The sequence below is a fragment of the Lagenorhynchus albirostris genome, chromosome 8 (genome assembly GCF_949774975.1).
Source record: "Lagenorhynchus albirostris chromosome 8, mLagAlb1.1, whole genome shotgun sequence".
NCBI classification, from domain to species: Eukaryota; Metazoa; Chordata; class Mammalia; order Artiodactyla; family Delphinidae; genus Lagenorhynchus; species Lagenorhynchus albirostris.
Genome location: NC_083102.1, coordinates 40,580,781 through 40,605,328, shown reverse-complemented (window position 1 = coordinate 40,605,328; position 24,548 = coordinate 40,580,781). Strand labels below are relative to the sequence as shown.

The 24,548-nt window shown below is 43.0% G+C and overlaps 1 protein-coding gene across 8 annotated transcripts in view; it reads right to left on the bottom strand.

The window, feature by feature from the left end:
- Positions 1-11,853: 11,853 nt before the first annotated feature.
- ELMO1 (engulfment and cell motility 1) overlaps positions 11,854-24,548 on the bottom strand; it is a 548,623-nt gene continuing 535,928 nt past the window's right edge. For all 8 annotated transcript variants that reach the window (XM_060156835.1, XM_060156841.1, XM_060156838.1 and 5 more), the window contains 2 exons: positions 18,740-18,817; positions 11,854-13,265 (listed from right to left, as the gene is read on the bottom strand). In XM_060156835.1, coding sequence (XP_060012818.1) covers positions 13,065-13,265; positions 18,740-18,817 — 279 coding nt within the window. In that variant the 3' untranslated portion in view covers positions 11,854-13,064. The remainder of the gene's footprint in view (positions 13,266-18,739; positions 18,818-24,548) is intronic.

Here is a 24,548-nt window from a genome sequence, read left to right as displayed (position 1 = left end):
TAGAGATAAAAATTTAAACACCTTCAGCTCAAATGCTAAAATGAAAATCAAAATGAATCCAAATTTATGTAATGTAATGTAAGGTAGAATGGTAAAAATAAAAACAAGGAAAAATAATAAAAAGGGAAACTCTGGCTCTGAGCTCAGAATGTCAAATATCAAATGGGAAAGCAGCTAGATAAGACTAGACACTTCAAAAGGAGGAAACACACACCAAAATGACATAACAAAAAGCCATTTTAAAGTTGAGATATTAAAAACAACAATAATATCAACAATGAAAAGCATAAGTAAACAAGTAAATTGCTGCTGGGGGAGACTGTGGACTCTTCCTGGCCCCAGGCAGGTGTCTTTTAGCTGCGAGACTGAGGTCTTCACCACTGAGCTTGGAGATCAGAGCTGCAGCCCAGACGCTATTGCAGAATGTAAAGGCTGAGTTCCTTTCGTCAATGTCAATTTTTGGTGGGTCTGCAAATGCAAGGAAGAAACCAGTAGCCTCCTTCTTCTCCTATTTCCCCCACTGCCAAAAATCTTACTTTAACACCCTGGCTTGCCATTTCCTTTTAGGTCACCTTCCGTAATCCGTGTAGACAATGGAGCAGGGATCCAGCTTGTTGGAGCAATTGGGGTTGTGGCAGAGAGAGCTCGTCTTCTCTCCCGGCACAGGTCCTGTGGTGGCCCTGAGTACTCAAACCTCCATGACCTAAACTGAGTCACCCATCTTCCCCCCAGATGTGTTCCTCCCACCCCAAGTTCATTCTGCTGCTTAATGTGTAACCATTGCCCTAATCAATGAAGCAAGTCACCTCACAGTCACACTGGACTGCTCCCTCGTGTTCACTCCCACACTCAGTTGGCCACCAGATGCTGCCTCTTCTACCTCCCAAATCTCTCTTCCATCTTCATCAACCCCGCACTTTTCAAGCCCTCACTGTAAGTGAGATGGGTCTGAAGAGATAAGCAAGGATTTTATGTTCCTTGTTTGGGTGCTGGGAATTAATGAAAACAATAGTTTGCAGAGATGGGTACCATCTCAAAGGGCGGGGAAAATTGAGAGTCAGAAAAAAGATTGGTTAGCACTGGACCCAGGCAGATGTGCAGATGCCAGATGCCAGCTCTGCCCGGTGCTGCCCCCTTCGGCACACTTCTCTGAGTGTGGTGTCATCTTAAGCAGCAGAGGTGGATGGTCAGCTTCTCCACTGATTGAAGAGAGTCTGAAGAGACAGTCTTCAGAGTTCCTGTCTTGCTTAACATATGTTTTATTCAAAGGAGGACCAGAAGGACCAGAGACAATGGAAAGCTTGGGGCCAAGAGGCTTTTTAATAATCCGTGTCAATCCCCCTCGCCTTTATCCTTCCACAACGGAGCAGACGTGGCACAAATCACATATTACTACTATTAATACAGAAGCTTCAAGTCAAGGGATGGCACGACATGACCCAGAGCCTTTTCTCATACTAATCTGATTAGATACTCAATCTTCCTCTGTTCTCTGATTCAGGCCAATGCTTAGACACCGCGGCATTTCTGGGCTCCTGAGAGAAGCGCTGCAGCTTACCTCGCATCAAGGCACTTTGAGTTTAAGATGCTGTGAACTGACGGTGTCTGGAGGGGGTTACAGGGGTGGGAGAGGAACATGTGGCTGCAGAGATTTCTGGCCACAAATTCCGACACTGACATCCCCGGGAAAACACTGCTGCTTGTTTGAAAAGCAGCTCCAAGTGGATGTCATGCTGACGGTAATCAGATTTAAAATTAGCCTTAAGAGGCTTTCATCAAGGGAGGCTTAATTGTAGGGCCCAATCAGTAGACAAAATATTGCGACGACAATTTTGCTGACAACGTAATTCTAAACAAACCATTTCAAAGTGGGTAAAATCTTCTCTTTGGAGTCACTCAGGTTTTGAAGTCACTCAAGCCTTCCTCCCTTCAGACCCATCTCCTCATTCTCCAGGTTTTCTGATTTTAAATGTATACATTTAAAATTTGTAAGACTTCCTTTCTCCAAACTCTAGGAACTCTTATTTTTTGGCCGCATACAGCACTGTGGAGTGGGGAGTACCCTGCTCACCTGCTCTGTGGTCCTGGGCTAGTTACTTATCCTCTCTGAGTATTGGTTTTCTCACCTGTAAAGTGAGCGAATAAAGCTTACCTTGAAAGATTGTTCAGAGGTTTAAAATAAATGAGGTATGTGAATCCATTTTTATTTCCTTTCTCTTTCCCAAACCCAAATGGCTCTGGGTGCTCTCTGCCCTGATGTCCCTAAGGTCATTGCTGCTGGAATTTTTTCCCAATGATTTGCAAATAGGATTATTTTGCTTGAGGTCGGCAAGCAGAAGGATATCCCCCCGTCCCCATCCCCCATATCTAGTTCAGTGATTCTCAGTTGGGGAGGATCTCAGTTTTGCCCCCCAAGGGATATTTGGCAATATCTGGAGACATTTTGGGTTGTCACAACTTGCTGGTCGGGGTGGGGTGAAGTGGAGAGAGATACTACTAGAATCTAGTGGGTAGAATCCAGGGGTGCTGCTAAATATCCTATAAAGCCCGGGAGAGCCCCGCATAACACAGGATTAACTGGCCCTAAATGTCAGTAGTGCCATGGCTGAGAAACCTGGCCCTAGAGGATGGTATATATTCTTATTCATGAGTTCCTTGAAGGTAAGGAATGTGCCTGATATATCTTCCTTTCTCATAAAGAAGGTTTGAAAGAGAGTTGGGAAAAATATCCAAATGGGATTGCTCTTACTACTGAGTGTAGGGGGAAGAGTTCTCTTCAGCCTGACGTGGCCTGCATTTCTTTCCTCTTTGGTCTTCAAGTTGGGCTCTGTATTTCTCTAACATCCTGCATTATCTCATTTCCTTTTGACTTGAAGTATTTCCTTCAACTTTTCCCCATTTGATATGTGGGATTTCCTTAAGTTTGTTATCCTTCTTATCTGTTCATACTGGATACTGAGAAACACAGAAGCACGTATACAGGAAACAGAGAGAGAGATCCTGGTATATGAAGTTGAGGGTGCCCAGACTGACCATGGGACATTTCCAGAAGTCCTGGGAGTGGCCATGTGAAATAAGATGCCAAACATTAGAAAAAGCTAAGGAGGATCACTGGATGAGACCCCAAGGAATCCTGGCTACAATGAGGGCAGAGTTGTACAGATAGACTCATTTTCCCTGGTTGATTCCATTCAGTTGATGACACAAATACATATAAATATGTGATATATTCTCAATTACACAGTGTCTATCTATCATCTATCTATCTATCATCTCTCTCTCTATCTATCTATCTATCATCTATCTATCTATCTATCTAACAGATGGAGAAATGCCTGGAAGGGGCGTGTATTAAAATATTGATGTGGTTATCTTGATTAGAAGTGATTTTTTTCCCTGTATACTTGCTTCTGAATATTCCAAATTTTCTATGAGTATTTTATAAGTTGAATAACAGTAGACAAAATTTCAAAAGAATTTGAAGAGCCATTTTCAACACATCTGCCTGAACCTTATACTCTGAGGATTTCTCCTCCTCTATAAATCACAAGTTAGATGTTGGCAAGCTGCTGCTAAGAGATAAATTGCTCTCCCACTGCCCCAGCTGAGAGTCATGTCTGGGTAACAGCTGCTTCGATAATTACTTTATTTGGTGATGGATGAATTCTTGGTTGCTTTACAGATGTTGAAATGACTTTGGCCAAACGAAATTTCATGTATGCCTGTTCATTTCTCCTCACCCCTCTCACAGTGGGTGTGGGAAATAGATAGCCCACTGCAGGACAGAGGGATGGCGTGACCTGACCTTCCTGTCCAGAGGCAGCATCAGCCTTGGGTGCTTGCTCTTTGGAGACCCGCACAAAGCTGTCAAATGCGCCAATGCAGCAATACCGCCCCACAGCAGGCTCTGCTGGGGTACGAAGATCCACTCCCGAAGTGGCTCTTACTCCCTCTTCTGCTCTGCACTCTGCAGTGATAGCAGATCGCTCTTTTCCAAATGTAAACAGGAAAATGCAAAACCCAGTCTTGTGAAGGAATGGTCTCACTTCTCAAAGGGCCACCAGTCTGTAATGGGGAAAGTGCTGGAAAGCTATTTTATAGGAAAAACCACAGATGCTCCTTGTCATAGGGAGTGATCCGATGGCATTCACTGAAAAAGCAAACAGGCAGCTCTCTTTTGTATTTGGAGGGATTCCTCATAAATTCTGGGCATGTACTTTGGAATCTAACCTTAAAGAGCTACCCTGGCAGCTTTCAAGGACCACAATGATCCCAAAGAAAATGAGGAGGTAGCTGATAAAAAAAAAACTTAACTGAGAGCAACTATAAGAGAGAGAGATGGGCCAGGAAGAGAAGAGTTGGAGAATCCAAGATAAATCAGTCAAGGCGTGTAGGGAAGTTTAAGAACAGTGTGAAAGTTCTCTTACAGCTTATGACCAGAATAAGGTATTACACACCCCTGGTGAAAAGTCTAGGAGAACTGATGCAGCTGGAGAGAACCTGCTCAGGTGTGAGGTTGAGCAGGTGATGCACGGGCTGAGGGACAATGACAGCAACAGCAGGACCTTCAGCAAGCTGGTGTATGGCGTGCAGCTCCTAAGAGAAGCTTCTAGAGAAGCTTCATGTTTCAGAGGTAAGGGATTCCACCAGCAAAATGCAATGACCTGCTTCTCCTCATCCAGGAGAGAAACGTGAAGTCCCAAATTTAGGTTCAAATAACTGTATAGCATAAGCATCAGAAGGTGAAGGGGTCCACCACACATTGTCCTTTTGAGTCAGTAGAGGGCATTGTGTCAGAGAAAGCCCCAGATTCAACTCTTTCCTTACTATGTGACCTTGGGGAGTGATCTAAACTCTCTGAGCTTTGGATTTCTCATCTGTGAAATAGGTAACAATACCAGCCCCCTGGAGAGGAAAATGATGTACTGCAAGGAAAACGTGTCGCCCAATGCCTGCCAACCAGATGGTCAGTACATGGCAGCCAGAAGCACACAGGCACCACGCTTCTCATGTCCAATAAAGGTAGATACAGAGAGTTCCCCTTTATTCCTGGTGCCACATGGAACACCCCTTGGCTTCCGACCTTGCCGTTGCTAGTTCTGCCTGGCTCCTTCATGTTGACTTAGTTTCCACTTTAGCTCTATTCCTGCAGATTGGGCCACCGATTCTGGTTGTGCAGGTAACACCCAGGGTCTGGACCACTTGTTCAACATCCACTACTACCATACAGGAGAGTGGGGGTAAGATCTGAATGGTGGAAATAAGACAGTAGCAATTCATGAGGGCGAAGTGTGAAGGGTACAACGAGATCCACATGGTCAGCAACTAGCCTGGGAAAAGGGTTGGAGTGTGGCCCAATTCTCAGACTCAAAGGGATTCAAGTGGACGTGTTTGACTTTTTGGCATCAGAAAAGTCTAGCTGTGAGTATTTACTATTTACTATTTTTTGAGTATTTACTATACTCAAGACACTGTCCCATGAAACTTATAAACATGATTTAATATAATCGTTCAATAGTTGTTATAAAAGAATTGTATAGACAAAATTTTACAAACCAGGAAATAACTAGGTCACACAGCTAGCAAGCACTGGAACTGGAATTTGGCACAGGACTTCACAGCTTATATTTTCTTAACGACTGTGCAACCATGATATTGCTCCAAAGTTAGGCTTTTCCTCAACATACATGTACATTCTCATTTTCTCTCTCTCTCTCTCGTATGTGTTTTTTTGCTATCATATTTTGTGCTTTTGTTTTTAAAAATTATATTTAGTAGCATCAGACCTTGCTAACTCTCTTAGAATTTTTGGTTGATAGTACTACCTGGTTCCAAAAATGAAATGAAGTGAAATGAAATGAAGTAAAATAAAATAAAAATCGATTGTGTTCTTAAGTTTTAATTATGCAAAAATTCTCTACAAATTCAGTAAGGTCTTGTTTGCTGGACTGTCACAGTTTTAGAAAACTGTGATTTGTTTCAAGTGACATTTTAAGTGGAACACCATCAAACCAGAGTTTATTTATTGAAGGTGAGCTAAAAACCATGTGTCTTAGTCTGTTCAGGTTTCTATAACAAAATACCACTGACTGGGTGGCTTATAAGAACAGAAATTTCTCACAGTTCTAGAGCCTGGAAGTCCAGGATCAGGGTGTCAGCTAGGTCAGGTACCGGTGAAAGCCCTTTACCGGTTAGCAGTGACATTAGATATTCTCATCAGTCATATCAACATGGTAAATTATATCAATGTTAAAGAGTATTACAAAGTTACTTTCTTTTTCCATAGATTTTTATCTTCATTTTACTTTCCTGATATTTATTTTCTCCCCTCCCACCATCTCTTCTCCTCATGTGAAACTGTGACTTTGTATTTGCCAGTATATCATGCTCACCTTTGTATTTTCAATTATTCTGTGTCATTTTATTTTAGGCAGATATCTTATAACCAGCATTTGTCCAGATTTTGTTTGTTCAGGCAATCTGGGAAAGATCTGGTCTCGTTTCTATTTTTGTATTTATACATTAGGCTTCAATTATACATCCTTTTGCCTTTAATTTTTCTGTCTTTGCAGTGATGATCATTTCACCTCTTTTACAGCACACACATATATTCTTTTCTGAACTCAGTTTGATCCTAGTAATTTAATTGATTGATAAGCTCAACCTTCTTAAAAGCGAGGCACCTTTACTTGCTGCTGTAAAATAAATAAGTCACGGGATGTAATATACAGCATAGGGAACAGAGTCAATAATATTGTAGGGCTTCCCTGGTGGCGCAGTGGTTGACAGTCCACCTGCTGATGCAGGGGACACAGGTTCATGCCCCGGTCCGGGAGGATCCCACACGCCGCAGCGGCTGGGCCCGTGAGCCATGGCCGCTGAGCCTGCGCGTCCGGAGCCTGTGCTCCGCAACGGGAGAGGCCACAACAGTGAGAGGCCCAATTACTGCAAAAAAAAATAATAATAATATTGTAATAACTCTGTATGTGACAGATGGCAACTAGACTTATTGTGGTGATCATTTCTTAATGTAGAAAAAATATCAAATCACTATGTTGTACACTGAAAACATATAATATTGTATACCAATGGCAATTCAATAATAAACAAACAAATAAATAAATAAAATGGCTTGCAAAAGGAATTAAGAAGGAGAAGCTGGAACCCAAGAACCTGGATTCAAATCCTAGTTTTACCACTTATGTTTTGGCCAAGTCACTTCTTCTAGTAAGGCGTTAACTGCTGCATTTGCCGAATGTGATAGTGATATTGCACTTACATAAATAGAAGAAAAGAAATTAAAAAAAAAAGAGTGAGGCACCTTGGAAACATGTTTAGCCTGGTCTCCCTGCCTCTGGACGCACTCTTCCTCAACTTGCCTTTTGTGCTGTTGTCAGTATGAAAGTGGTGATCTTAAAATGCAAATCAGGTTACTCCATTCACCTAAGTATCTATGGCAGTGGCCCCGGCCACATAAAAAATATAGTTCCAACTTCTTGGTCTGCCATTCAAGGTCCTCACTTTCTTTTCCAAGATTATCTCCTACTTTTCTCTCTCCCACACTCATGTCTGTTCCAGCCATAACCCATTTCCTCTTTCTATTGCCTCATGCTGTTACCCCTTCCAGAAAAGCCCTTGATCAATTCTCTTAGAAAGAGTTGATGGAGTGCAGTTAGGTGCCTGGCACTGGGCTCAGCGTAGGGCATGAAAGTGGTGAGAACAGCTGGCCAGGTGCCCTCTCTCATAGGGTTCCCGGCAAGTGAGGAAGACAGTGAAAGCTCAATGACCATAAGTAAAAGTGGCTCTGGGAACACAGAGCCGGAGCCCCTGACCTTGACTTTGATGTCCAGGGAAAAAAATGATCATACTGGGACCTGAAGGGTGAGTAGAGAGTGAGCCTGGCCTTCTTTCCCTTTCCCTGTCCCTCTCTCAGGCCTCACTTCCCTCCAGGCAGAAGAAGTCACTTCCTGCTCCGTGTGCTAGCTCAGTGTTCTCTACCCTAAGATCCTTTTAGCTCTGGATTGCGTTTATTTGTCTGTCTTTCCTGTCCTAGGCTATGAGACTCTAGGAGGCCGAGTCACTTGTTTACTTTTGTATCCCTGTGCCCTGTGCACGGTGCATAGCGAGTGCCTGAGGAAAGTGCAAGGGGATTCAGTTCCTGCACCCTGCTTGTCTGTGCCCAGCACCTCTCCTAGCCCTGGACCCACCCGGTGCGTTCCTGAACCTCTTTCTCTGGCCAAGCTTTCCTTGGTTGCTCGACTTCCAGACTCCTCTTCTGATTCTTCTATACTTTGTCCCTAAACTGACTCTAGCATTCAGAATGCCCCTTCTCTGGTACCTGTTTGCTTCCATCCCTCAAGGGGCTTCGGGGGGGGGGGGGTAACTCTTTTCATTAGCAAAACAGAGTGGCAGACAAATAGCACCTACTAAGAAGTGTTTATTGAAGGTGTTATGTGCTTTTAATAGCATGTCCTCTCCGAGATTTGGTGCCTGGGAAAGGATATTTGCTTATGAGGTGATAGAAATTTAATTTAAAAAATGAGAGCTACATATCCCAATTTGCTTCCTTATCTACATTGGCTTCCGGGAAGCCCAGATTTAGATTTAATGTTCAAGTATATCAACTACACGTCATGTTTCTGGTAGAATTATTTCCTTCCTTCATTTGGGTGTGTTCTGATTAAAAACGTTTAACATTCATTTTACTCTCAGAAAAAAATGTAATTCCATTAAAAGAAAAATATAGGGTATAACTATATTTTCATATAGAATTATACCATATATCCTCCACCCACCCACCCATCCCCCAAGTTTATTTTAAATTGTGGTTTTATTGCAAGTTACCTCAAATATTTATTTCAAGAGTATGTTCAAATTTAAATTTTTCTCCTTTCTTCCTTTCCTTTGCTTATTATTTTCCTTTTTCATAAAACAGGCTGAATTGGTTGAAACATGCCGTAGAGTTGAACTATACTAAAGATCATTCAACCACTGTGTTACCATCAAGGAAAGGAGAGGACGTGAGGGAAGGAGAGGGCATGGATGGGGGACTAAAGGGATGGGCGGGGATTTACTTACTGAGCGATGACAATTTCCAGGCCCCTCATCCACAGGTTTCTCAAGTCATGAGATTTCCATTTTAGAATGAGGTTTGACTTCCATTTCTTTGATTGGAGAAGTCCAGCAAGCTGTCTCATCATCTCCCCTCACTTTTATTTCTAAAACCTCCCATTTCTCCTCTCTTCCTGATTTTAGGTAACAGCCTTGTTATCTGCTTACTCACCCATTCCAGAAACTCAGGAGTCATTGGCATTCTTCTCTCTCCTTCACTAAAAAGGCAGCTAACTCTGCTGTTTAATGGCTTTACTCTCCTCCCCTTTCCCATCGTTTATACCAAAGTCTGGCTCAAATGGTTCTTGCTTGGGACTACGTCGATCACCTTCTTGCTAATATCTCTTCTTTCCATTTCTCCCACAGTGATCTTTCCCCCACATGGGTATTTTGTCTTTGTGATATTTCTGAATGGCAAATCTGACAACATCACTCCTCTGACTACACTCTTTTGCCCTCAAGTAAAATCCCTGGCCACCCATCTCAGGATTTTCATGATTTGTGCCTCTTACATCCTCTGCAGTCTTCTCTCCCTTCCCCTCTCATATCCATCCTACATACTAGCCACAGTAAATGTTTTACAGATTCTGGAATAGTCACCAGTTTTCCTGCCTCCAGGCTCTGTTTGTATGTTTTGCTCTACTTGGAATGTTTATCTCTTGCGTGGCAAACAGCTTCTCTCTTTCAAGACCTAATTCAAGTTTCTACTCCTCTCTTGGTTTCCCTTACCCCACTTTCAAGCGTGTTGAGCACGACCTCCTTTCTACTACTCTATGTTGTACACAGTTATATGGTATCATTTCCACACTGTGCTGCAATTATTTGGTTTTATATTTGACTAAATTACTTGATTATAACCTTCTCGATTTTACAAATTTTATTCTTGTTGCATTCCAGTGTCTAGCTCTAAGCATGTTTTTGATTATCATAGGAATATTTTATTTCCTTTAAGCTAAAGGTTTATAGTAAGTTAAAGGTTTAAGTTAAAGATTTCATAACTAAGACAAAATTGATAAAAGGCATGTATGTCAATGGTACAACTGCTCAGTTCATTATAAAAGCAGGTAGGTAGGAAATGCTTGAGTTGCTAGTTGGAAGGTGGTTTAGAATGGATTTGCAAATAGACTCAAGAAGCATTCAGCCTTGCACTTTTTCTTCTGCAATAATCATCAGATTTTCCTGCCCTTAGTCACTTTTGTGTTTGAGAGTGCCAGCTAATTACCCTTTCCCCTATAGGCTCTGAATAAGAATAAGAGAGGGATTAAAATATCAGTGGATTAAAATTCAATGATCAGTTTTATTTCAGGTAAAGATGAATTGGAGGATGCAGCTTAGGTTTCACGACAAAACTGGGCTCCTCCTTCAGTGCTCCCTTGGCTTTGGCTGATTTGTCCAAGCTTAGAAACCTGTGGCGACGGGAGCTGAGCTGTCTGTGGGAAGCCCACTGGCTGGGAAAGTTGCCTTCGGCAGCCTAGGCTGAGAAGATGAGGTGCGCAAATGTGGACAGCAACCCTGCACCATATTGCCACAAAATGAAGGAATGATGTCACACTCTCAGGACCTCACCAGTCCTCAAGAGGAGGGTCTACAGGGATGAAGCAGAATGCTTTAATAGCCCTGAAAGGGTTAGTTTCTATTTAATACACCAAAGCAGGAGCAACAGAACAGAGAAGGGTTTGCTCTTCCTAGCAAGGGTCATAGGACGATCAATCACTTAAACTCAGTGTCCCAGGACCTCAGGTATCTTGGTCCAAAGAATTCCCCTGTTCATGGATGGAGTCAGGTACTTCCTAAGTAAAAAACGGTATGACTCTGTCTGCTTTCTTTTACCTAACATTTATCATTTTATCAGGATGACGGGTAGATGAATAAGCGCTCCTGACATGAAGGACATACATGTTAATATCACCAAAGCTTAATGTAAAGGAAGTATCAACTTGACACTCAGGTGTGAGTGCGCTGATGTAAAGCGTAATCGCTTGGGAATTACTGTGGGCTATAAAGGAGGTCTTTTTTTTTCTTTTTTTCCTGTAATGTCATCTCAACCCAGGACAATCTGTAATTGCACATCTGGGTAACAATAAACAGCAGATGCCTGGAGGCATCTAACACTTCTATTGAGAGTCGAGAGTGGCTTGTGCTGTAGATTCTGCATCACTGGGACCTTTCTGATACCCCTTCCAGCCCTTGGAGTTCATGATCCAGAGATGCCTCCAATGGAACTAACCTCAGAAAAATCCTTTGCTGGGCTCTTACCCATATTTCATTAATTCATAGTTAGATTCATCTAGTTCTGGCTTGACTGATTTCTGGTCTCTGGGTCTGCATTCTCTTCCTTTGCTCACTGTACTCCTTCAAAGTGTGATGTGTTTCATTTGGTCAGTTCCATAAATTATATAATGGTAAGGAAGAAAAAATAAAAGAGAAAGTCACCGACAGGAGGCAACAGTGTAAAATGAATAGATCGTATTATTACATAGTGGGTCTGATTTTTGTAGATGACTTGAGGTGGTCTTCTTAGAAGGATCATTCTTTACTGATATGCAGAGCCTATGGTGACACAGCAATGGTCAGGAGTCCCCTAGGCCAGTGCTTTTCAAACTTTAATATGCACGTGCATCACCTGATTCTGCAGGGCTGGGGTGAGGTTTAAGATTCTGCATTTCTGACAAGCTCACAGGTGATGCTGACGCCTGAGCAGCAAGAACCTAAATTACCAAATCAAAACACCAGCCCCACAACTCATCACAATTAATTTTATTCCACAGCATGTTTAGGGGAATGTTATTCTCAGGAAGAGGTTTAGGATTCAAATAATTAAAAAAAAAAAACCTTGGAAAGTACACACCTTTATGTATCTTTTCTTTTCATTAAATATATATCTGTTTGGCAAAAAATGTTAGACTCTTTTGTACAAAAACAAAGCAAAGAAAAAAAATAACCAAAAAAACATAACCCACTCCCCCCCCCCAAACCAACAACCCTGAACCCTTGCAAACTGTCAATACCTGTAATAATTACAATGATGTAAACTTGGATACTTGACCATCCTGTGGAAACCTGTGCTCAGCAGAACCACCAGGAGAAGGACCACCAAACCCTTCGATAAGCAACTGCCTCTCATCGGGGCTTTTAGATTTAGTACATTAGAGATGGAGCAAGGGGACTGGTTTCACCATTTGTGCTTTCAGCTAAGGCGCTGGAAGGGTGTGCGGCAATGAAGAGGGCAGGTCTGGGCTGGGGCGGGGAGAGGAAAGCCAAGACTAGCTGGGAGGCAGGAAGGGTGGTCACAGTCACAGGGCAGACGTGAAGTGGCCATGGGACCCACGGACTGTGTCTGGAGACCCAGCCCTGGGAAGAACTAGGAAGAAGCTTCTGCTGTTGCTCTTGGGACCAGAGAGGGACAGGGCAGGCAAAGGCCGGGACACGGGAGGGAGGGGCTTGGAAGCAGATTTCAATTCACATGGAACTGGTGGTGTGAGCGGACTCTAGAGAGCAGGGGAACGAGGAGGTGTTTGGTCTTCTCAAGTAACTAGACTGTTTCTTCCAGACACAGGCCTCGGGCACACCCCTGGGTCTGGCTGTAGGTTTGGGGGCGGTCTGGTGCTGCTGGCTTTCAGCCGCCAGGAGGGGAGGGCTTGCCTGCTGGGATGAAGATGGAAGGGCCCTCTGGCTCTCTTACTGGCGGTGGGTTTTGCTTTTCTCCCACCTTAGGCTGCAGCAACGGGAGGTGACCTAAAGCATCGGAGTCTAGAAACAGAATCAGGGCGGTGAGCAGGATGCCAGGGAGGGGCAGGAAGACGCCGGGGCTAGAGGCGTTGGGGCCAAAGGAAATGTGGACCACAGCTTTCCTCTACCACAGCGGATTCCAAGGCATGGGAGCGTTTTCATTCTTCTCTCCTGTTAGCTAGCTCTTCCAGTTTTGGAGGGGGAGCTTCTGGGGCCCGGGCGCTTCAGTTACAGTCATAGACAAAGTCATAGTTGCTGGGCTCCTTGGGGATGGGTGGAGGTGCGTCGGGGATCTGAATGTTTTCCAGGTCCAGGAGGCGGAGCTTGATTTCCATGCTGAGCAGCGTGTCCAAGTCATTCCTCGTCAGGTCACTCATCATATCTTTCCCCAGCAGCGCATTCAGCCCATCTGTCCAGATACAGTACTGGTGGGAAGGGAGGTGACAATAAGAACTACTGATGACCATAACAAGAGGAGAAACAATAGCTAACACTTACTGATCACTCAGGATGGTCTAGGCTCTATGCTAAGTGCTTTGCCTACATTATCATTTAACATGCACAGCATCTCTATAAAGCTGACACGTCTGGTAGCATCTCTGTTTTATAGATGAGGGAACTGAGGTGGTGAGAAATTAAGCCGTTTGGTAGTACGTGGAGTGGGTGGGATTTGAACTTACACAATCTGCTTCCAGTGCCTGCACTCTTCTGTGCCCATGATGCCTCCCTGTGGCTCAGCAGGAGGGTTTGGGTTTTCGTGCCTGTGCAACATAATATCTCTAACATCCCACCAGTGAGTCAATGAGTTTAAGGTATTGGTAGAATATATCCCAACACTCCTGGGCTCAACATCAGGTAAAGCTTGCTTCTTTCCTCACTCCAAGTATGGTTCCCAGTCTAATAGCTAATCTCTGCCTATCCTGTCTGATTCCCAGCACTCACGATGACAGCCCAATGGTAGTCCCACCTTTGCATTTCTTAGCAAAAGGTCTAGGAAATATCTGAGTGCTGCCCAATGTCTGGTGGGCAAAGTGGCTAAAATTATTGGGTGATCTTAACGGAAGGTGGCTTGGCTGCCGGTCTAGGGACCCCTTCTGCCTGGGTCTCCAGGTTCCAATGTTTTTCTCCTCCAGGTCTCTGGAGCCTGGTCCCTGGGCACATCCCCTGTTTTGGAAAGCACTCCATAGTATCCAACCAAGAGTTTGGTTCTTTCCCTCTCATTAAAATTAATCGTGTCCTTTGTCTCTCCAGTAGACTAGGAACTGTGCTCCGTTTATTTGAGGACCTGCTTTGCTTTTGTCAGTTTCCCTCCAGAGGCTGAAACCCTGCCCTGCCCTGGTATTAGAGCCATGATACCTGGTGGAAGAACTAGCCCCTGCTGCCCGCATCTCAGAAACATGCCTGCATTCTGGATGTTCTGTTTGCTCACCTTTTAGGATGTCCTAGTCCTCTATAGGACCTCTTTGAGAGCAATTTCTCTGCTTTTCCTGTGGGATTGGTCTTCCTTCTAGAACATGCTCTAGATTCCCCCCTCTCTTGCCCTCACTGGGTCAAGCTGCAATTCCAGACCCTGCTTAGCTTGTCCTTTGCAGTGTGGTTACCTGGGCTATGTTCCAAAATACAATAGCAGATCTCAATGTAAAAGTACTACGAGATGGCAAGCACTACACAAATCTTAAGTCATAGTGAGGTGATAGACATCTACCACGACGCACATTTGAGGCACCGCTTTTTAAGCCAAGGAGGTGTACCACGGGTGTATTACGAGGCCCGTGTCTGAGTAGCACGGCCCTGAACTGTAGAGCTTTGGTTCTGCCTTGGCTACGGGATCTCAGCCAAAGCATTTAACCTATCTAAACATCAGTTGAGTGCTAAAGGATTTCTGGAAGTATTAGTGTCCTTAGATAGATTCCGAACACATCGAAACATTCGTTTCCTCATAAATAACGTTAATAAAAATAGATACCCAGGTCCTACCCTGCAGATCCTGATCTTATGGATCTTGGGTCAGGAAATTTTATTTGGAAAAGCTTCTAGCTAATTCTGATGTACCTCCAGATATGGGCACCACTGAACCCCATGCTCTTTAAGGCCCCTTTCAGCTCCGGCACTGTTTCACTGTAAATCCCTACGTGGGGGGATTACTGCTTTCTGTACACAGCTTTCCCAGTCCTGGCTAGCTTCCTAGTACAGATTAATTTAACCCACAGGAACACTTCTGTGGTGCTTTTCTTTCGAGAAGCAGCAAGTACAGAAAATTTTATTAAAAAATACATCAACCAATAAATAAGAACTCTGTAGTACTGAATCTGAGTTGGAAGTATCAATACAAACTTACAGTGTATTTTATCTTTAAAAAAACATAACTCCAAGCTGTCTACAAAAAACCTGAAAATAATGACCAACCCAGTAATGACAGGCACACCTCATGCCCAGATTCTGGTCGCTAAATACCAAAAGGAGCCAAAGCTCCACAGAGAGAAGGTAGGACATGTACAAGATGAACCTGGAATATCCTGTCATGCCAGAACGCCTGAAAGCTGCCAAAGACATCTGTCCATAGAACTCAGAAGCTAACCAGAAGGTGTTCCTTCTTTCTCTAGATAATTTGGACACTGATAATGACAATAACTGCAACCTATTGATATACAAATACGTTAAATCCATAACTTCATAATGATACCCAAACACCAAAAATCCTTCACTGGCCTCCTTTGAAGATGCTCATGATTTTGAAAACTGGTCAAGAGAATCAAGCATTATCCTGCCTATCATATGTACACTGTTTAACCTCAGGGTAACCAAAGAGTTGATGAGGCCAGTTTGTCTTTATGTAACTACAATAGAATTGGAATATCAACCTTTTCCAAAGTCTAACAGATCCAAGGATCTAGGCGATAATCATCAATGGCTGCAAACATTTCCGAAAGAGAGACAACCAGACATCATGGAAGAATACAACACTACTGCTGCTTAAAGTAGAGCCTGAGTTTGATGAATCGTCTAACTATCGCTTAATAGGAAATACACGATGCAGATAAACACGTGAAATGATAGAGCAGGTTATGGTAGGCAGAATAGTACCCTCCTTTGAAATAAGACCATGTCCTAATCCCTGGAACCCGTGAGTATGTTAGGTTACATGGTGAAGGGAATTAAGACTGCTAACCATCTGATCTTAAAACAGGGATTTTTATCTGGGATTATCTAGGTGGGCCCAATGTAATCACAAAGGTCCTTAAAAGTGGAAGAGGGAAACAGAACAGGAGTGAGAGAGAGGGAGATTTGAGTATGGAAGAGGCGGTCAGAATGATGCGGTGTGAGGACCTAACCCGCCGTTACTGAGACGGATGGAGGTGAGGAAGGGGTGAGGAAATGGATTATCCCCTAGTCCAGAAAGGAGTTCAGCTCTGTCGATACCTTGAGTTTAGCCCAGAAAAACCTGCATCCGACTTCTGATCTCCAGAATTGTAAGATAATACATTTATGTTGCTTTAAGCCACTAAATTTGTGGTAATTTGTTACAGCAGCCAAGGAAACTAATACACAGAATTAAAATCAGCAAAATCTAGACTATTGACTATGCTACCAAACAGATGAGCTGGTTTTTTCAATGAATAAATTGCAAGGAAAAAAAACACATGCACATGTTCATGAGCGAAGGAGAGAGGAACCTGTAGATTCAAGGAAACTGAAGAAACACGTGAACCAATTGTTATGTATGGATCTTAATTGGATTCTGATCTGAACAAAGTATAAAAGAAAAAAAGAAAACCAGAAATGAGACAGTTGGAGAAATCTGAAAACGGACTGCAAATCGTGGTATTAAAACGTTATAAAATTGGGTGTGATCATGGTATGATAGTTATGTTTCCAAGTGGACTCTTTATTACTTAGAGATGCACATGGGAATATTTACAAATAAAATGATATGATATCTGGATGAGCTTCGAAAATAATCTGGGGTGTTGTGGCAGCTGGGTGTGAGTGAGGGTATAGGTGAAACCTAATTGGCCATGAGCTGATAATTGCTGAAGCTGGGGATGGGCACTGACAGGAAGTCATGGGTCCAGGTCCTGCTTTCCTCCTTCCAAGCTACACAGTGCAGGGGCCAAAGAGAAAGTGTTTCTGGAACAAGACCCCCATGGTTTAAATCCAAGCTCTATCACTTACTGCTTGTTTCGTCTTGGACAAGTTTCTTAACCTCTCTGTGCCTCATTTCCCTTTTTTATAAAATGGGAATAAGGTTAGTTTGTTCCTTAAGAGTTACAGAATGAGGATTAAGAGAGGTGAAGCACATAAAGCATTGAATGGTCCCTGGTGCAGAGTATTCCGGTTATAATTACTATTATCAGTACTATTGTCGAGTTATTCAATTTTGGGAGGCCTCTCTCTCCCCCTTTGATAAACAAGGATATCTGTGACAGAACTTTCCATTTCATGGAGCGATTATGCAAATAAAATGAGGTAATAGATACGGAAGTGGTCTGAAGAATACTTTTAATTTACACAAGCGTATGGCATTTTTCTCCTCACTACATCGGTAAAAAATGGCAGATATGAATAAAAATGTGGCAGTCCCAGAACATTTATCCTTATCTGGAATTAATGTATACTGGGAAAAACAGCGTTGTATAGATTTAAATAGCATCGGCAGTTCTACCATTTGAAGTAGTTTCCTATACATCCGTATATATCTTCAATACGGTGGCCTGTGTACAACCACAATTTTATTTAAAAAGAGAAATGGTAGGACACAGTGTGTATTTTCAGGAAGATGAAGACAAAGTCATCCCCTTCTGTGAACGAAATGTCAAGTAACACAGAATTATATTTAAGTGCCGCTCTAAATGCAGGATTTGCATATAATCTTTCTTCTCTCGTTGGGATGTACAATTTTATTCAAAAGCTTCAAACCAGTGAAAACCAAATACAGAATAACTTCTAAATGAGCTAAGTCTCCCAGGGGAAATGGGGAACAAAATTCAAATTCTATTAAAATGTTCCTTCCTTTCTAAAAGCTTTCTATGTAACCACATGCACAACAAAAATTTGAATGGTATCATCTAAAAATAAGAGTTTCAAGCATGATGTTGGGTTCTAGTTTACAAGAGAAAAAGTTAAATCAACCAGAGCTGCTACTTCATCTTACAAATGCATTTTCCTGGATTTATGCTAAATATTTTAAATATAGCTGACAGCATGATTCAAGAAGAGAAACAAATTATACATATAACAAGATGTCAAAAGGAATAAAAGCATCTCAAAAATAAAATTCCAACAGCAGAGACAGCCCTAAACCGCTTAAAATAACTTACAGAAACATGGTAAAAAACCTACTTCATCAAATGTTTTAAAGAATAGAAATAAGTTTATCATGGGAAAATTCTGGCCCAAAGCTAAATATTCAAGGAAAACCAAAGCTATAAGCCAGGGCTGATACTTCCTCTGGGTTAACAATTATGACCTTACTGAGTATGAAGCATGTGTACATTCTTCTTCTTTACCATAAACTCTTTATTTTTATTTTTTAAGTTTTTGTTTATTTATTTATTTTTTGGCCATGCCACGTGGCATGTGGGATCTTAGTTCCCCAACCAGGGATCGAACCCACACCCACTGCAGTGGAAGCGCGGAGTCTTCACCACTGGACTGCCAGGGAAGTCCTTACCATAAACTCCTGATCAAGCTAAGAAGAAGTTGAATCCGTTACAACTTGCAGTTTTTCGAGAGGTTTCCGTTCTATTCCAAGTCAACAAGATGTACCTTCGTTCGTGATTTTTCTCAGGTAGACATTTTTAAAAAATGAAATTTCTTTCTTCCCAATATTTTTTACCTGCTTGTTTTTCTTGAGAAAATATGACGTTCTCTCATAAATTAACCCCACTGAGACCCTTACCTCATGCTTGTCAGGAGCTATGAAGTTCAGCTGGCAGTTTGAGTCATACAGGATCGAGAAAGCAAGTTCAAGCACCTCCTAAGAGAGATTAGAGAAAACACCACATTGAAGAAAGTTGACACATTTGTTCTGTAGTCACGAATGGCTGCAGATTGAACATGGAATAGTGCCTACAGTGTGTCCAGGCAAGAGGAGCAGCCGTGAGGCTGACGGGAGGAAGGAGCATGTTTTTCAAGGTTCACAGCACATTTCCTTCTCTCTGTTCAGGGCGAGTCTGCGTGAACCATCTCATTTAATTCTCAAGACAGCGCATGGAGTAAATGTTATCATTCCCCTTTTATGCAAAGGAGCTCAGAGAGGTTAAGTGAGTTGTCCAAGGCCACATATCCCCAAAGCTGTGCTACTCTCCTATCTTCAGCATCTCCCTCCCAGGGAGACCATGAAAAACAGTAAACTCCTTCCCAATCAGCAGCATTATGGCTGCTCTATCTTCTATCATTTCCAGACAGGTGTCCATAGGCGTATAAACTTGCTAAAACATGAAAGCTACGTAGGAGGTAATGAGGCTTCTGGATGAACCCATTATCTGTAGGTAACATGTCTGCCCTTTGACCCCTGGACTACTGTAGAGCAAAGGCTACACAAAATCTAGTTTTATCCTATAGTGGCTGCAGGGTATAAAGGAGAACATGGGCCCAAGTGGCAGAATAGCTGGGGTTCATTCATTGGTGAGTGTTCGTTCGAATGTCTGGGTTCATTCATAATACAGACTATGAGACAGACCCCCAGGACCAAGGACTAAGTGACATTGTCATTTCATTGTAGCTGAATGACCTTGGCTGAGACACTCAGTGTCATGCCTAATATGTAGGTTAATATATGCTTCTCAAATTGTATGTACTGTGCAATATTGGATACTATGATTTTTCTATTGGACTGACAGCAGGGTACAACCTATGGAAGATGAGAGTCATTGCACATCTCAACACCCTAACAACTCCTAATTTGGAGGGAAGGGCCAAATGAGTCCACATCGGTGCTCTGCATCACTGTAACACACGTGCTCACCTTCCTTCTCTGTGTCTATTAGGCAGCACTGATGACTGCCCCTTTCCCTTGTGCTATGATCTGGGAACTGCGCTCTCAGTAACTACCCACAGGTGTTCTTTCTTGGGGAGGTAGATCTCTCCACATCATTCTCTACCTCAACATCTGTCAGAGGATTTGCCTTTGGCCAGTAAGTCACAGCAAGAATGCCCCCAGAAAGAAGGAAGCAGGCAGAAAGATGAGGTCAATGCCTTCAGATTTCAGATGAGAAAGAATTCTTCCAGGTGAACTCCAAAGGCCCAGCATTAGCTGGATGCCTCTCCTGACACAGCAAACCATCAGGCTATTTGTGGCTCTCATGGATTTTATCTGTGTCTGGCTCACCTCTAGCTGTCCCATCATTAAGGGAAAACAGCTCTTGTTCTGAGCCCAGACCTACCAGTATCTCATACTCTTAGGGCATCCTCGCCCTACCAGAAATAGAAACAAGTGAAGGAAAGAATGCTGAGTCATAGAATGGGATCTGTTCTGCTAAACTATCCCCTCTGCATTTTTCATTTTTTAAAAAATTTATTTTTGGTTGTGTTGGGTCTTCGTTGCTGTGCGTGGGCTTTCTCTAGTTGCGGCGAGCCGGGGCTACTCTTCGTTGCGGTGTGCAGCTTCTCATTGCGGTGGCTTCTCTTGTTGCGGAGCACAGGCTCTAGGCACGTGGGCTTCAGGAGTTGTGGCACACAGGCTCAGTAGTTGCGGCTTGTGGGTTCTAGAGCCTAGGCTCAGGAGTGTGGTGCAGGGGCTTAGTTGCTCCGCGGCATGTGGGATCTTCCCAGACCAGGGATCGAACCCGTGTCCCCTGCTTTGGCAGGCGGATTCTTAACCCCTGCACTACCAGGGAAGTTCCTGTATTTTTCATTTGTTTCTTCCTTAGGATTCCATTCAAGCCTACCCAGTTAAGATCAATAATATTAAAAAAGAGTTCGCCAAAACAAACAAACAAAAACAATTTTCACATAAGTTTGGCATCTCTTTTGGGTCTTTTAGTTTATAATGAAAATGGTCATGGGCCCTAGTAGTGGTACCATAATTGGTGTCATCCTTTTAAAAAAGTCAGTAAGGCAATCCATATCAAGAACGAGGGGTCCCACTCCCGGGGTTATTCCTAAAGAAAATTCAAAAGGAAGCAAAAGCTGTATATATCATTACCTGTAAGAACATAATATGAGAAACTAAATAAATGTCCTCCCTTCCTTGGGTAAACCATCAAAAAAATCACAAATTAGCAACCCAGAGAAATACATGCAGTCAGGCGTTCAGTATAATTATGAAAATCTGATCTTAAGTGAAAAAAAGCAAGAGAAATGAACACTATATACATACAAATCACAATTATGAACAATGTCTTCCTGTGGTTGGAAACTGGAAGCAAATTGTGAAATGAAAATAATTATGTTAAGGTGCTAGGATCACAGGTGATTATTTTCTTTTAAAAAAACTGAAAACATTTTTTCAACAAAATGTTAAGCTCTCATCTCATAAATTCATAAAGATTGTTCTTAGATGAGAAACACTGAAAAAAACTGAAAAAAACTGAAAACATTTTTTCAACAAAATGTTAAGCTCTCATCTCATAAATTCATAAAGATTGTTCTTAGATGAGAAACACTGATATAGATGATGATTTCTTTACTAATCTTAGTGTCATTCATTAGGAAAAGTCTTTGACTCATACTTGAGAGACTGGAGAGAAAGGAGAGGACAGGCTTTGCTTTTGGACACCCAGTCAGTACATTACAGCAGCACCACGTGACCTTCGGAGGTCAACAGGAAAACGTGAATCTGACAATGGATTTCCGGCTGATGTTGGACCATGACTGCCACTTTGCCTAGGGCAGGCGCATGGCTAATCCATCCCCTTGCTTACGACAGCAGGTGTGAGCATCACCAGAGCCCAGACGTGGCCTCTTGACTAGGTGCTGAAGTCACGTGAGACCAGAGTGTCAGCGTGGTTGTCCTTTGTGATACTTTCTCTTCTGCAGGGCAGGGAGGGAACAGGAAGAAAAAGGAGGGGGCCTCAAACTTTGGGTTTTGCCCTTCTAAGGCATTTACCAGTGAAGATGTGAATGAGCGGAGCTGTCATGACCTAGATTTCTGATAAACACAGGGAGGAAATAGGAAATTCGTGAGAATATCATTCCCCACTTTAATTTCACCAAAGCTGCCTGGGAGGGGTTGGAGGAATTACTTCTATGACCCGCATGCCTGCGTTAAAGGCTGCTATCACCTATAATGAGTTTTACTGACGTCCCTGGCCGGCTGTCATTGAGGCATCAGCGGAGGTCAGCTCTCCAGCACTTTGAGCAAGCAGACTGAGGAGCTGGGAGCGGTGGCCTCTCAGGCTAACACTCCAGAAGCTGCCACCTGTCCAAACTGTCTGTGAGGGAGAGAGGTGCCAGGAGATGATGGAGTAAGCAGTCATGGATCTGGGGCAGTGTCCCCCTCAGGGGCTCCTTGTCACACACCACAACACTTTCTTAGACATCTGATGCTCTGGGGCTTTGCTACTCACTACTTAAGGTCTTTTATTCCCTCTGGATTTAAGTCAGTGGAAAATCATGTCCAGGAGCGGCTTATTTCCATCCTCTGTTCCACTAATGCACATCTCCCACCTCACCATGTGGAGGAAGGCCTGGGATAAGTGAGTTCTGGGGTTAGAGGATACGGGAGGAACTGATCCTATGGTCTCTGACCCCATATTCAACCCTCTAGCCCTGGGACTAGAGACAAGGCATGTGGGGTCAGGGGATGCTCAGAGAAATTCAGGGCATGATGGTGCCTTGGTTTGGGGATTGCCATCTTCCAGGGGTCAGATGATGGGTTGACTGAATACGAGAGTAGAGTTTTAGACAACATATCTTCGGTGTATAGCGTTGGCCGCCATTCCTTACGTTGCTTTGGGTGACTTGCCTCATTTGGCCATCTCGCGTGGCATTCACTTTAATTATGTTGGCTCTCCACCATCTATCTACGTTATCTTGAGGTCAAAGAATTTTGATTAAAGGTGTAGGATATAACTTGGCATGTGTGTGTGCTAAATATAGCCAGAGAACTAGATATCATAGCTATGAAGCATTGTTGCTCACCTGTATATCTATGAGTTTGAGTTTACATTTTAGAAGGCAAACTCAGTCATTCATATCGTGAATAATAAGATAGGATCTTGCCTTCTATAAGCAGCTATAATGTTCTGGTCCCCAGCTATCTTAGCATGATCAGCCAATAGTTCTCTAACCCATTTTCTTCTCTCTGTCCCCACCAATCCTGTACTCTGAATTGAATGTTTCTCCATCAGAGGATGCACTTTTACATGTCAAAAGGCCCCACGTGCCTTTTCACATATTGTTTCCTCCTCCTAGAAAGTCTTCCCCTCACTTCTCCTTTTCAAAAGCCAGCTCAGACATCATTTCCTCCACAAGCTTTCTCAAGTCTCCCAGGCTCTCCTGGTATTTAAATTTACTGGGGCATAGGCAACATTGGATTGTAATTTCACGTTGATACTTAAGCCTTATATCTGTTAGACACCCAAGGACAGGCACCAGGTCGTATTTATCTTTGGATTCCCAGCACCCAGCACAGGCCTGGTATAAAGAAGATACTCTATACATTATGAGTATGAATGGTGAACGAAATAAATCTGAATAAAAGGCTTTTTGGTTACGACCAGGCTTTTCAAGCTGAGGCTAGAACATCAGCTTCTAGTATAATCTGCTTCTTATTTCAGGTACATGAAGTCATACTGGAAAAATAAAAGCTGGGCTCTGGACATGGTGAGATTCAAGCTTCTTTCATGTCAAATATATTCCTATCCCTTTCACTGAGATCTGGTCATATCTTCCCTCTGGGGATTACATGTTAACTGTTTAACCCTTAAGGCCCAAATCAGTGGGATAAGTACCAGGAATGCCCACTTTCAAAGATACGGCGACAAATCAACTTTATTTTGTGAACCACAGAGTTTAAATTTAGAATCCTTAATCCTCGAGAGTCAAATTCTTCCAATTGAATTTGCATTCACCCATGATAATTCTTTTCAAGTGTTAGACATTTCCTAAGTGTTAGACATTTCCTAATCTCTCTGTGAAGAAGCCAACACTTCTTGTGTCCACAGAAATTTGTCTGTTGCACCAACCTCTTTTAAATACATTGGACTCTAAGCTCCAGGAGGACAGGGCCATGTCTGCCTGTTGGTCACTCTGTGCCCAGGGTCTATCCTATCTCAGGTGCTCTAATGCGCACTGAGTGAATGACTCTATGAGCAAGTCTTAGACCATGACTGGCATGCCAGATGTTGAATGAGTGAGAAGTACTATCAGTTACCAACATCTTGCTATTAACAAGTGTCTGCCTTAAAGATGCTAATGTCCCAGTTTGCCCTGTTCAGTAATTAAGCTAATGGAAAGTCCTGTGGCACAAAATGTCAGAACCTACTCTCTAGCTGGAAAAGCTGAAGAGCCAGCAACACGCCTTGGGTGCTGCCCACTGCCAAGCACTGACAGACCTCCTGTGGACAGATTTTGGCCAACTCTCCTTTTAAGCTGCAGGTCTCCCCTCTCCTACCCAGAAGTCCCAGACGTAGGGAGGAGCAGGCCTCTGGAGCACTGGGGAAGGGGTGTGGGTGTGGGTGGATTGAGGAAATAAATTATTAGAACTGTGGGTTTCCTTTCTGCCTTTTGACGTTTTACCTGATGAACCAGATGTATGAATGCTA